At 38.5% G+C, this 13,495-nt stretch overlaps 1 protein-coding gene across 1 annotated transcript in view; it reads right to left on the reverse strand.

Annotated features, from left to right (window-relative positions):
- The window catches only part of IL16 (interleukin 16), a 36,440-nt gene extending 27,953 nt beyond the window's left edge, over positions 1 to 8,487 (reverse strand). Inside the window, exons 1-2 of the mRNA XM_080625981.1 lie at positions 7,948 to 8,487; positions 3,003 to 3,414 (exon numbers count right to left, since the gene is read on the reverse strand). Of these exons, the coding sequence (XP_080482107.1) occupies positions 3,003 to 3,414; positions 7,948 to 8,045 (510 nt within the window). The 5' untranslated portion in view covers positions 8,046 to 8,487. The remainder of the gene's footprint in view (positions 1 to 3,002; positions 3,415 to 7,947) is intronic.
- Between the last annotated feature and the right edge of the window lie 5,008 nt (positions 8,488 to 13,495).

Genomic DNA, 13,495 nt, shown 5'->3' on the forward strand with positions numbered 1-13,495 from the left:
TAACTGCTAAGGACTGTTACACAAGGCCCTGTGTGACCTAAAGTAGCAGTGTCTTGGCAGGTTGGGATTTGCCGTCTGGTCATCCCAATGTCTGAGGTAACTGCACAGTTCACATGGATGGAGCGCTGAGGGTTTTGCCGTGAATATAATGAACTGCTAAATAATGGTTGATGAGCTTCTATTTAAGTCTTGTCTCAACCTTATTTCCTTCCACCTGTTCTATCATCCAAATTTCAGCCTTCTGAAATTCTCTCATGTATAATAAGATCTGAGTTTCAGCTCAAAGTCTTTTCTACAGGTAGTGCAGTAAGAACAAAGTGTTTGTGGGGATTCTCTGTAGTTTAATATAGGTTGTGCTGATGCTGCAGCGCTTCCCTCAGTGGCTACAGCAACATTTTCCATTGCAGTCTGAAATGAAAGGAATTGATGTCATGATGCATAGATGCTCTCTCTTCAAAAATCCTCCTCTTAGCTCTCATTTCCTTATTGTAAATAGCACCTAGTTTCTCAGACTGTTAGTAAGGGACACAGGAATATTCTTTGGGATCCTAAAGATTTTGAAATCAGGAAAAAACACCTCTAATACATATGCATAAGTCCTGAAACACTGATTTGCTCATTGTTATGGTGAATCCCATACATAGTGTATGTCTCAGATACTTAAGCTTTGATACTTAAGCTTTTTGAACAGAAGAGAGGAATTAGTATTTGGAATACTAATGTACCAGGTTCCCCCTTAGCTCTGGAGAAGAAATGCACAAGGCACATTAAATCATGCAGCACTTTCAAACATTCTTCTCTTCTTACAGTGTGACAGCAAAAATAAAATGGTTCAATTCTGTGAGAGTTATTAGCACCTTCAGAGTCATGCTTTTAGGGCTGCAGGCGCTAGAAAGCAGAATAATAGTGGAATATCCTTAGCAACACCACAGAAAGAATGGAATCAATTTTCCTGAACAAAGACAAGTATCCTTCAGTTCTGAGTCACACATCATGAATTTCTGAAGTGTCACATGGGGAGAGCGAGTGTTCTGCTGGGACTTGAAAAATACTTGTTGACTCTTTTCTTAAAGAGAGAGGGTTTAACCTTAAACACTCTAAGGCACATGGTACAGGAAGATTTTCCTGATAGGCTCATGCCGTATGGAAGATAGAGATCATTGATTTCATACCACAGGGCAAAGCCTCAGCAACAGTGGTACAGAATAAGGTCAGTGTAGCTGTTACCAAAGTTCATCTTATTTAGCATTCTGAGATAAGACTTTTTAGAATCACACACTGACTGATCCGTGGCTCTGAAAGGCATGGAAGATTAGCAAATTGCATTTCAGAAGGTTTATATTGCTATGAGAGCTCTGGAGAGGGAATTTAATGTACCCATTTTTGACAGTGGCACGAAGCAACCCACATGCTGCTGCAACAGACTGAGTTGCTGACTAATTTATGTCATGCTCCTGAACCATCCTGTTCAGCGACACTAACAGCCTTAGAGTGGATTTATACCCTTAACAGTTGTATTTTATCTGCAATGGCATTACTTATGAGACTTGCTTTGTTCCCCAGATCTCTATTTGAGCTGCTTGCCAGCTATAAAGCAAATGGTCTAAACTTACAGTCTGCAGTAAGATACTGAGTAGTTTCATATGGATATCGATCATAACAGCTATTGGAGCCCTGCGTATTTGGAGGTATGCAAGCAAATAGATTGTGGGAGCTGACATATGCCTGAGAAGGTGCTTCAGCTTTATTAAAAGAGGGAGGACTTCACAGCAGCAGCTCCTTCTTCAGTCACTGAAGGAAATCAGCAGAGTTCATATGGACTGTTTCCAAAAGGGAGGAGGTGGTACGGTTTTGCAGGTGACTTGAGTGTGTTCTAGGACTTGGGTCAGTGTCACCTATTTATGTTTTCTGTCAGAACATAATAGAAACTTGGCTTGGTTTTGTCCTTATGCTGGGACTTTGCCAGAGGCTGAAACATCTCATATCCAGAACTCTGTACCGCTGCAGCCTTTGGATTATTGAGCTGTGTGCTGTGATCATTACCAAGAAATTCAAGGAGTAAGGGAAGATTCTGATTTTCAGTGGCACTCTGCTACTCTGTGTTTAGATGTAGAAGTCTAGTTTTAGCCAATTTATATTGAAGGTATATAAAAATAATATAAATAATATAAGAAATATTTAACAAAACAGTCAGTTCTTTCACATTAAACCACTATTCACACAGGTAAAAGCCATATAATAAGGGAGGTGTCATGAGGACCCAGACTGCTAAAAGACATGTCATACCTACAGTAAGGTCCCTTTCATGCATCACACCAATGGGCAGAGAGAAAGTAGAAAAAATAGGATATTTTCCTAATCCAGGATTGTCAGAAAACCAAGATAATTCCTGAAAAAGAACTTTCTAAAGGCATCTAAAATATATTGTTCAGATTTAAAAATTATTCAGATTCAGGTTAACATAGTTACTTCTTGATTAAAAAATAGTGTTGTAATATGAGGCTTGTAAGACTTCTTAGGTCTCTAGGAAAAAGTGTTATTTCTGGTGGTTTTAGAACCATCACTACCTCCTTCCTGAATCAAAGAGAAAGAATATCTGCCTACTGAATCTCCTGTGTCTTTCTTAGTATTACTACAATTCATACTTAAACAGCTTGTGAGACCTCCTGGCATCACTTTACAAATGTACTTTCCTATAGTGACAGTTTTATATTTTGAAGTGAATACTATATTGCAGGTAGAAAACACCAGCTGTGCTAGTCTGAATACACTGAGAGTGGCCTAGTAGGCACTGATTCCAGCAAAATGTCAGTCAGTGCACTGCAACAACACAGCGGGGAAGCTAATACATTTTCATGCTGTTTATACAGAGCAGGAGCACTGCATGCTCACAGGCTCTGAAAGAGCGAAGTACAATCTTATACTCCTGCGAAGCATGAATTAATCCATTTAGGAGCTGCTGCAGTGGGAAACATTACAATACACTGCATCAAGTTGCCTACCTTAGCGAGTAACTTTCTTCTCATGCTGTTGCAGTTCTCGTTTGCTGCTGCTTTGAACTGGACTGTGCTGGTGATCACATGTGGAGGATCAGGTGGGCTGTCTTCTCTCTCTGATGTGCATGGCACTTGCGTTCTAGGACAGCAGTCAAAGTCCTCCTGATCCCAGCTGGTAGAGATCTCAAAGGGATCAGGGTATTTCTCATCAGGACTTGACCCGTCGTCACTGGTTTTGGCATTACAAAGTATAAGTGATCTTGAAATGGAGCGAAGCTTTCTTGACTTCCTGTTCCCAGCATTGCTCTTTCGATCCATCTTCAGAGAGCTGGTGGTGCTGCTCTTTTTCCTATCATTCTCCCATTTATGAGGCATGATAGTTTCAAAAACTTGCTCTGCTTCTCTGGTGCTAAATATCCTCCAGGAAAGGAAATATAAAAAGTAAGTTGTAATATACCCCACTTTCTCCCACTTAATAACCTACACTACTGAAAAGCCCTAATGAATAAATCGAATCAACAGAGCCTTTCAGTCTGCTAACAGCCACGTGATATCTTATGACTTGCTAATTCTGTTTCTGTGCAGTGCTCTGCTAAATTCTCCTTCACCTTTTCATTCTCTTTCTGTGCTCCCCAAGCACAATGGAGTGCTTTTAATAAATGTTTTTCATGCTTCCATTGTGCTGCTTGCTTTGGGCTTCTGCTGAATTTGCATGTTGAAACCCCAAATTGAAAAGGAAGACACTTTAAAAGCATTACTCTATCATCCTAATAGTATTTGGAAAGAGGAAGCTCCTTCTGAAGTTTCATTCATGAAACAACTGCAATTCAAAAATTAATCAAAATGTTGATGTTAAGTTCTCTGCCTGGCACATCTGATTTGTAAGTGGTTTAGCAAAAGTAGATCTTAGGCATGAGAGAGTAAGGAATGTTAGGCTGCTATAAAACTCCTACCTTTGCAGACCAGACCTCACTTAAGACAGTGCATTTAACAGTAACAGAGAGATCCAGTGAAGCACTTAAGATGTGAATATCTGATTACGAATTGAAGTCTATAAAGGAATACAGCTCCAATATATCAATCGAAAAGTGTCCCATTACAAATGGTCTGTTTCAGTGTATGATTCAGCATACAAAATTAAAAGAAAATTGAAGAAATACTATTTAATCGAAATATGGCAAAAGTTGGAGCTTTTGTAAGTAATGAACATGTTAAGATAACAAAGGGGAGCTTTGTTAAACTGCTTTTTCTCTCAGAAAAAGGTTTCTGGAAATATTTTGGTCGGTATGTCTGTGCTGAAAATTCAGCAAGGGGAAGCCTACATTAATTACTTTGACTTTCTAACTCAATTTTTATTATCATGTTTATTGCGTGCACTTTCTTATTGGTTTTGCAGTTAAATAATTGATACTGTATGCTGCCATTCCAGAAGAAGTGCCTCTTGAATCTTAAGGATTTGCATAAATCAAAGATGCTGTACTTGTTATATGCGAAATTGAAAATCCACATAATTTGAAAAACACTTCTCAGGTATGCTATTGAGAGAAAAGTTTGTACATTGTGCTCCAAACTGGGTTGTTGTGTTTGGTTTGGCCTTTTCTTCTCCTGCTTCTATGCAGAATTAAGTAGGTACATAAGCACTATATACTTGAAATGCCACTGGTGATACAGAAATAAATGACAGCAGATTTTCTAAATGATTCTTACAACTACAACAATAAAGAGGGCTGCAAGTTCTGACCGAGCCAGATTCATATAATAAAGCCAAGACGACATTATAATAAATCTGCAGTATTATTTCCTACCCTACTCTCCTCCTCCTCCTCCCAGTAATGAGGAAAACAAAAACAGACAATAAACACTATGCCACTGAGTACCTGTATGAGGGAGTTTTATGGTATTGCTGGAAAGGTACACAATTCAGCGTGAATCTGAAGCCATTTGGATTTGTAAAAGAAAAAAACTTTGCACACAGCTTTTTCTGTGTGCAATGTCCTTTTTCTCCTAGGGAGAAAAGATGTTTATTTGTGCAGCCCTTTCTCACATTTTTGAATAAGTAATGCTCCTGCAGCCTTCCATCATAACGTATTTCCCATCATACCAGTCCTACTGTTGCTCTGCTCCCTGTTGTCTCTTTTCGAGATCCCTAACACTTTAGAAATTTGTGCCCTGAGTACTGGAACTCATTGGATTTCCCAGCAGGACACTATTCCAGAGCAAAGTTTAAGTCTGAAAGTATTCAGAGAACATGTCACGTTCCACAAAGCTGGTGTGTTTTCTGCCCCTCTCCTGTGTGTCTTTGGGATCTCCTCTTCTCCTGTGGGAGAGTCTAAACCCATTGGATAGGAACACTGGAACTGAAGTCACTGGGCTCCCACCTTTCCCCTCACTGGCATGAGGGAAGCTTTCAGAGTCAAACTGAGCCACCATATTCTCCATTCCCTTCAGTACATAGAATGTTGTACTTATTTGTTTTATCAGTGTCTCTTTGTACGAATAACAAGATTTGCAACCATGGCTGAATGTAGCCACTATGTGGATGGAGAACTGCCCAACAGCACAGCCACACTCCCTTCTGACACAGAGCACATGCTGAATAAAAGGACATCTGAACCCAAATGTAAGGACACAGTGGTCAGAGGGGATGGGGAAAGGTATGATATAGATGGAGCTCAGCTTTAACACATGGGCTTTGTGACTGACGTGTAATCATTTCTCTAAGATTGCTCTTCCCTCCTGCACTGTTGAGAGAACTTACTTTTCAGAGCCTCTATGTAATAATTCATTTTGAAGTACAGAGATGAAAAGTGCTATGAGTTATATTAGAATTATAATTTTGAGAACTGAAATAAGTAGTTGGTGGTGGTATAATTCAGCATCACAAGTTTACAATTCTTTGTATGCTTTTTTTTTTTGTTGATTAGTTAAAATCTGACTGACACTTATCTCTACTAATATGTAAATACTTTCAGGGTTTGGAGATTTTCTTCATTTCTTTCTTAAAAAAAAATATATCCTTTTTAAGTGTTTTGGTAAGCCTAGAGCTTTGTCTTTGATATGTATGTACCTAATTGCAATTTTTGTGTTGGGAAAACCTTGTTAATGTCCCCAGTGAATTAGGAAATGAATCTTGTAGAGCTTGATGTTGCTTTTCATGTATGTTTGAAGGTAGGTAAAAATGCAATCTGGCCCCTTAGTCCAGAATATGGAGTTCAAAAAGCAATAGGATGGCTAGGGTGACGGAAACTTCTGCAAGTACCTATCCTCAGCAACCTGGGTGGAAAAAAACAGAGGTACTTGCTAAAGGTGTCTGGAATACACATCACTTGAAAACCTGCAATAGGGATCAATGCTTCTTCTGTGATTCTGGTGATTGCTATCAGAAATGAGCCCAAGCTGCACATTCAGACCTAAACAAACTTGCCTACAGGGGTAAATTATAAGAAAAAGTGCTTTTCATTCAAGGATTTCAATGATGTGCAAGCATTAACTGCTCTTATTTCCCCAAAGAGAAAGAATTAGAAAACAGCTATTAAGCACATGGGTAAGCAGAAGACTTGATAGTTTAATGGTTAAAATACAGCTCTCTGGAGACCAGCATGCTAGAATGAAGGATGGAGAAATGCAGTAGTCCTTTCTTGCTCTGCCTAAAGCTGCTGAGCTTAAACAGGGAGCACTGCCATCAGTACTAAACACTCCAAGGGGTGCCTCTCTGACTATGCTAAGTATCTGGGATGCAGGAAACACATATAAGCACCTGTTGAAACAGTGAAGGAAACATTGCTTTAAGTGCATTCTGCCATCCCACCCCCATGCAATGCTCTTGAAGAATTTTACCTTGTGCAGAGAGAATGTCTCTCTTGCCCTGCTGCATCAACTGTTTCCTCCTCCCCACCCCCAACAGAGCTCCATCAGCTCGAAGATCAAGTTTAACCCTGAATGACTTACCTAATATCTTAAAGCAAACCAGTGGCTGAGGTGAAAATAAACGCAGTAGACTTGAAGACTTCCAGTTAAATACTTGTTCTTGCTCTTAAGTATTAGTTCACAGCCCAAGTCTTAACTAAGGCAACATCCTTTCCAGAGCTGCTTATTCAGGATTGCATAAGGGGAAGAAATATAGGAGGTACCAAAAACATAGTCTATAAGTTTTCCAATAAAAATATCCAGAAATGTTATTTTATACAGAAAACAATATTGCAAGTGCCAGAGAAGCTTTATGATTCATTTCCATCTTCCACTAAATTTAATTCAAGGTATCGATGGCATGGACAATTACTTCAAAGTCAGTTCTCCAAAACATTCATCTTTTTCTGCAGTGCACTCACTGCTTGTCATTTTCTTTTGCCATTCTTATACCTCCAGCATGCCTGATGGAAGTTGTCTGTGGTTTGTAATGCAAACCAAATGTTCCTTCTCTGTTTTTTTTTTTACTTTTTTTTCCCTCAAGCTTTATTTTTCCAGCTTTAAGTCTAAAAAGCCCTAACTCAGTCTGTCTTCTGCAAACAAAATACATGATTTGATCTCTGCCCATTTGGTTTAAATTTTTGGTTGGATGTTGAACCAAGTATTTACAAGATGCAAATACTTTGGTGTAGCTCCCAGACTGAATGCTGTTAACCAGACAGTAGGAAAGATAGAACTTGTATTGACTAGCAAGAACTAGATGAGTTTTACATTACCAAGTGCTAACAGCATGATATCTTGCATCCCACTTTAATCTAGATCTTATGATCTTTGTCAGATTCATTACTGAACAGTACTATTAGAACTGAACTATTGCAGATGTCTAGGATTTCCAGGCAGTAGGAAGAGCTAGAGATTTGGAAGTTTTCTAATAAAGAGTAAGAAACTCTTGGAAAGTTGAATCTACTGATAAAAAATAATTTAAAAAAATGAGAAATTAAAAAATACCTAATCCTAAAATAAAAATTCAAAAGGAGGAACTTACAACAGCGAGGCAGACAAACCTGACTCCTGCAGAAGGCTGTTCCTTTTCATAGGCCTGGCAAAAAAAGACAGAGTGAATAATTGAAAACACACTCTCATGGTGCCACGTGACTCAGTTTCAGTAATTCTGCTCAGTACATTGGAACGGAGCTATTGTTTCCTAATTGAAGAAAATGTCAGCAAGGATAGATAAACAAAAGCAATGGGATGCAGTATTGGGGAAACTGTTTCCAGCAGGGTCCCAGCTACCCAGAGAAGGCAAGACCATTTAGGTTGTGTCATTTGTTTTTACCCATTGCTCACTGGTCCTACGATTGATGGGGTTCGGGCATGTGAAACCTACTTGAGGGAAGGATAGGGGGCAGCCAGAATCTGTGCTAATCAAGTGCAGGATTTCCTGCTGGAGGCCGAGATGGCAAGCGTGTTTCTCGTAATTTTTAGCAGATATTTTAAGCTAGTAAGAATTTCATAGACCACTTCTGCTCCAGTAGCAAAACAAAGCAGGAGTCACTTTTGAATGCCAAGCCCTTGTATTGTTCACCATGAAGTGCCATGGACCTTTAAACCTACCAGTTCTCCCCTTTATGGGCTAGACTGCAGCTCTATGGTCCAACCTGATCAAGGACTCAGAATATTGGGTTTTTTTCCATAGAGCATCCAGGAAATAAGAACTATTTCACAGATTCCAAATTGCTTCAATTACACTTTTAATTCACTATAAAGTAAATGGTTCATGGTCTATTCTACTGCTGTGACAACTCCCCCCATGAAACACTGCTTGAGTTGCACCCACCATCAGTTGTGGAAGCAGGCAGCCACCTTTCTGCCATGTCCCTAGTCAGTCCCCAACTGTCAATCTTGAGTTCTGCTCACACTGAAAAAATCTTGCTGCAGAAACCTACTTTCTCTCAATGAATTTATGTGATAAGGTACTTAGTGAGATTGTTACCTTGAAAGAAAAAAAGATCCATAAAAGAAAGAATTGTCTCTGATAGAGTCTACTGAAATAGTGAGTCCCCTTTGGAATGTCCTCACAAACTAGATAATCCTATACTTTTCAGGAAAATGTAAACAGAAACCTGAATTTTACACCTGGCCTGTCTGGGCATGGAAATGGTCAAGAGGAAAGTGCTTAGACACCTCCTGCCATATGTGTTCTGTGGCTTGAAGGTCCTGGATGTGTTGGACTGTCACTAAACTTGCAAAAGAGAGAGAGAAATTATAAAGCATGTTTAAAATATTGCACTGATATGGTCTCATGTTTAGTGGTCCTGTGACTTGTAGATAAAACATGGACTGTGAATACAAGCATCGGCCCCATGAGAATGATGTATGTACTGAGAAAAAAAGTGAAGATGAAATATCTGCTCTGCCCAGTGTCTACAGGAGCCCTGAAACACTCTGTCCCAAAAAAAAAATTGGCTAATTTATATTTTAAGTGTTTACTAAAAGAAGAGAATTTGCCACTATTATCCCAACAATTTAGTTCTCAGGATATTAGTTCCCCAGAGGAAAACTGTCATAAAGAACAGAGTTTTAGCCTGGATCACTGGATGACAATAAACACTGAGCATTACCCAACTCCTTTAAATTCTGATCTTGTAGAAGGAACAAGACACTGAGTAGCGAACAACAGTTATCAAGTAGCTTTTCTGGAAAGGAGGAGAAGTAGGGAGCTGACTGTGTTTTGGGGAAGAATTCTTCACTGTATTTGAATGGAGACAACAGTGGCCTTGTACATAAAATGAGGTTTTATAGTGCCAGTACTGTACAAATGAAATATCAATGAGGAAGCAAAGCCACATACTGTTTGCCACTTAACTGTCTTACACTGTAGCACACACGTGTTTTTGTTTAGCAATAGAGAACTCATTCACACAAAATCTCAACAGTCCTGAGTTTTGATCCAAACTGGTTGAGCTGGAAGCTCAAAAGCATTGGAAAGGTTTTTTTTTTGTTTTTTTTTTTGTTTTTTTTTTTTTTTTTTTTTTTTTTTTTTTGTTTTTTGTTTGGTTTTTTTTTTGTTTTTTTTTCTTTTTTTTTTTGTTTTTTTGTTTTTTTGTTTTTTTGTTTTTTTTTTTTTATTTCTTCCCATTGTCACATGCTATTGCATTTCCTGACTATGGGCTGAATGCTGTAGTGCCTAAGCCACTGGGAGTTTTGTTCATTCAGAATCTGGACTTCAGCCAGGGCTAGCAGCAGAAACATAAATATCACAAGGAGAGGCAGATTATTCATGTTGTTTCACTCTAACCTTTTGCAGTTCTTTTCCATCTTCTCTGTACAGTAATTGTTCAGTGCCCAGTGGTGAACAGAAAAGCAGGGTTTTAGAAGCCATAAGGAAAAGGAGAGAGAGAACCTCTGCTGTGCCTGCCATGTTGCGTTAACTGTATGCTTTGATATTGGATACTGTGATCAATCTTCATTACTTAGCTCTAAGGTGTTGTACCAGGAAAAGGGCAATAAACACTGATCAGAGGCTGGAATTTTGTATTAGAAGATTGAAATTATGTGGACTCTCCTTTACAGAAAGGAGCTGTATAGATAAAGGTTTATGAGATATTAGGTACTATAAGGAAAATCAGCTGGGTTTCTTTACTGCCTTCTCATGTGAGGGATGGGAAAATAAGAATGCAGTAAAATGAAGAGAGTTCAAACAAATAAAAGGAAGTACTTAAAAGCTAAAGCCAAATTAATATGTGGAACAAGAATATAGCAGAAATCATGGGCACTTTGAAGTTAGCTGTTTTGCCTTTGATTTCAGTAGGACAGAGATTTCACCCAAAGACGTGAGTTGATGGAAATAATATCTGTAGTTAAAGGGAATAGTACACAGAAGGGGCAGCAACCTTGCTTCAGAATAAAAGTGAAACAGTACTGTTCACAGGTAGAGTGATACTTCTGCCATGGGATAAGGTACTAGTTACCATAAAATGGAGTAACTTTTCTGATGTCTGGAGTTAGTGTCTATTGGAGGTGAGAGAAGGAAATAGAGGAGCCACTGAATTTATTCCTTATGACAGTTACTCTTTTTTGTCTGACTAAAACCAGGATGTGTCTGGAACCATAACAGATACAGGAGCTGATCCTTCTTTTCCCCAAATTATTTTCCATATCCAAAGGTTTGGATTCTAGTGGACAAATATGCAGGCTATTCAGTACTAAATATTTTGCCTGTTGCTACTGGTGATAACCTTTTCCAAAAATGAGCATTTAAATTTAAACAGAACATTAGTACTGGGCAAAGCAAACCTGAGTAATGATGGCACTTAGCCTCAGTCCTGATCTCCACCCAGCTCCGAATATTACTTGTGTTAGTAGGAAAGCAAGCCAGTAGTTTGGAGTGTTCTAGTTTTTGTCCTTTCCTTACATTGCTCAGCAAGCTGATTAATTACTTTTGACTTTAACTCAGTCGCAAATTTCACATTTTGTCATATTCCAGACAACAGTTATGTCGCACAGGATAATCCATCTCCTCGTTGCTGCTAAGCCAGGACTGGATTAGTCATCACTGCCTTGGGTTTCGCAACTTTCACTCTGCCCTTCCATCCATCAAAACATAGCAACATGGCACGCTGAGTCACCCTATGAGCACAGTTAATCCAGTATCCTTCTCCTTCTTGCTAAAAGCAATTGCTTCAAAAGGATTACCTTGTAAAAAAATGAAAGAGGTAGTAGAGAGCTTGCTTTCAGGAAGATTTTCTTCTGAGTACCTTGTTGGTTATGGTAGGCTGGCGCTCTGAGGTTTTGTACATATTCCAAAATTGTTGGAGCTTTTTACATTATGATTGGATAGGCTTGCTACAGCTGCCTCATAATGGATAAGTATTGCATTATGTCAAATTAGGTAAATCGCTTTCTAAATCCTTTCACCACTTAGTACCTGACTTTTTTCAGGAAGCACAAAGACTTTTTTTTTTTTTTTCTTCTAAAGATAAAATGAATCCTGTGTAATGCAACTGTAATTTATCCATTTCTGGCTCCCATTAAGATTTTGATTTCAAGAGTATCCAGAGGCAATGAGTTTCATGTGTTACCTAAAAATGTACTTCCTTTTAATTGTTTTAAAATTATTGCCTCTAAGATTTGTTCCTAGTACAACAACTAGGAAAAATATCCTGACATTCAAGTCTCTATCGAATCCTTCCCTCATTGACCTCTGTACTGATGTCATCTTCTGTCTTCTACATGCTTTTATCTTTTCTTCTTCTGCCCCTCCTTTCTCTCAGCTTCATGCTGCTTTCATATGGCTGGATCTCCTCCTCCTTCTTCAGATCTGTTTTTAAAAATTCACTTCCTTTTGTGAACTTTATTACCTAACTCTTTCATAATGGTGTCCCACTCTACAGCATTCTAGACAGTTTTCCAGTGAATTGTTTTCCTGTGAGTTCATAAGAGTTCCTAGACCTTATCTTTCCAAAAACATGTCTTGCATGACATGCACTCACACTCTGATTACTAACCTTATTCTGGTGTCCTTACTTATTGCAATGCCTTAGAGATAAGCTGTAAAATATTGTTTATATAGTTCCATGGAAGAGGGTCTAATACTGAGTGTACCTCCATCAAAAAGTATTTTTACCTCATCTTGAGAACACATCCTACAACTCTATGAAGATTATGTTACTGTATACGTGCAATGCTTTTTTTGCAGAAAAAGTAGCCCATGTCACCTACATAAATATTGTGTTCAGAGCATGTGATTGAAAAATGACAGCACTATAAGTGGGAAGAGCATTGACTGTAGCCTTGGTGCAGTGTATGAGGTGCAGCAAGAATGGAACCTTTTTAACAGTGTTGTGGGTTGTGTTTGTTATTTTATTATTTTTGTACTGGGTATATAGACTACATGTAGGAGATTATCTTGGGCTTAGAGAAACATGACAGAACATTTATGTCAGCTATGAAGCTGCTAAATATCTGGTACTGAAGAAAAGGTCCATCATTTTCTTAAAAGACATTGACCAATACACAGTTTATAACTGTGCACCAGAGTAGTAAAAACATTATGTGAGCTCCCCTGTATGGTGTCATTCTAATTTAAAACAAATATTTTAAAAAGTTATGACTTTACCTCCTCTCTCCACATTTCCAGTCACATACTGTTCCTTTTTCATCTGACTTTGCATTCCTTTTGATTTATGTTCCCTTGAACTGTAGGCTGACATAAGGGGCCCTTTAGGTTGAATGAAAGGAGAATTATCAATTGCCAAAATTATGATTTATCAGGAAAAAAAGCAAAAGGAAAAGAAAAATTAACTTACTCTGCATAAAAAAATCATATGAAATTTTTCTCTGTATTTTTCATGAGTTCAGTAGAAAAGGTGCATTTGGACCTGTCTGGTTTTACATTTTATTGTGAGTCTGTGTTGGATTCTGTCATATTCATTGCTACTGCCTCCTCCTTTACTCCTTGAACAACCAGATATGAATGAATGGCAGTACTAAAGAGGTGAATGTGTTTAGTCCATCTGAGTACCAGTGGCAGAATTAGCTCCATATTTTACACTCTGGTGCAGGCACCACTTTCTACAGAAGCCTGATCTTGG

The sequence above is a fragment of the Psittacula echo genome (genome assembly GCF_963264785.1).
Source record: "Psittacula echo genome assembly, chromosome: 10".
In the NCBI taxonomy this organism is placed as follows: Eukaryota; Metazoa; Chordata; class Aves; order Psittaciformes; family Psittacidae; genus Psittacula; species Psittacula echo.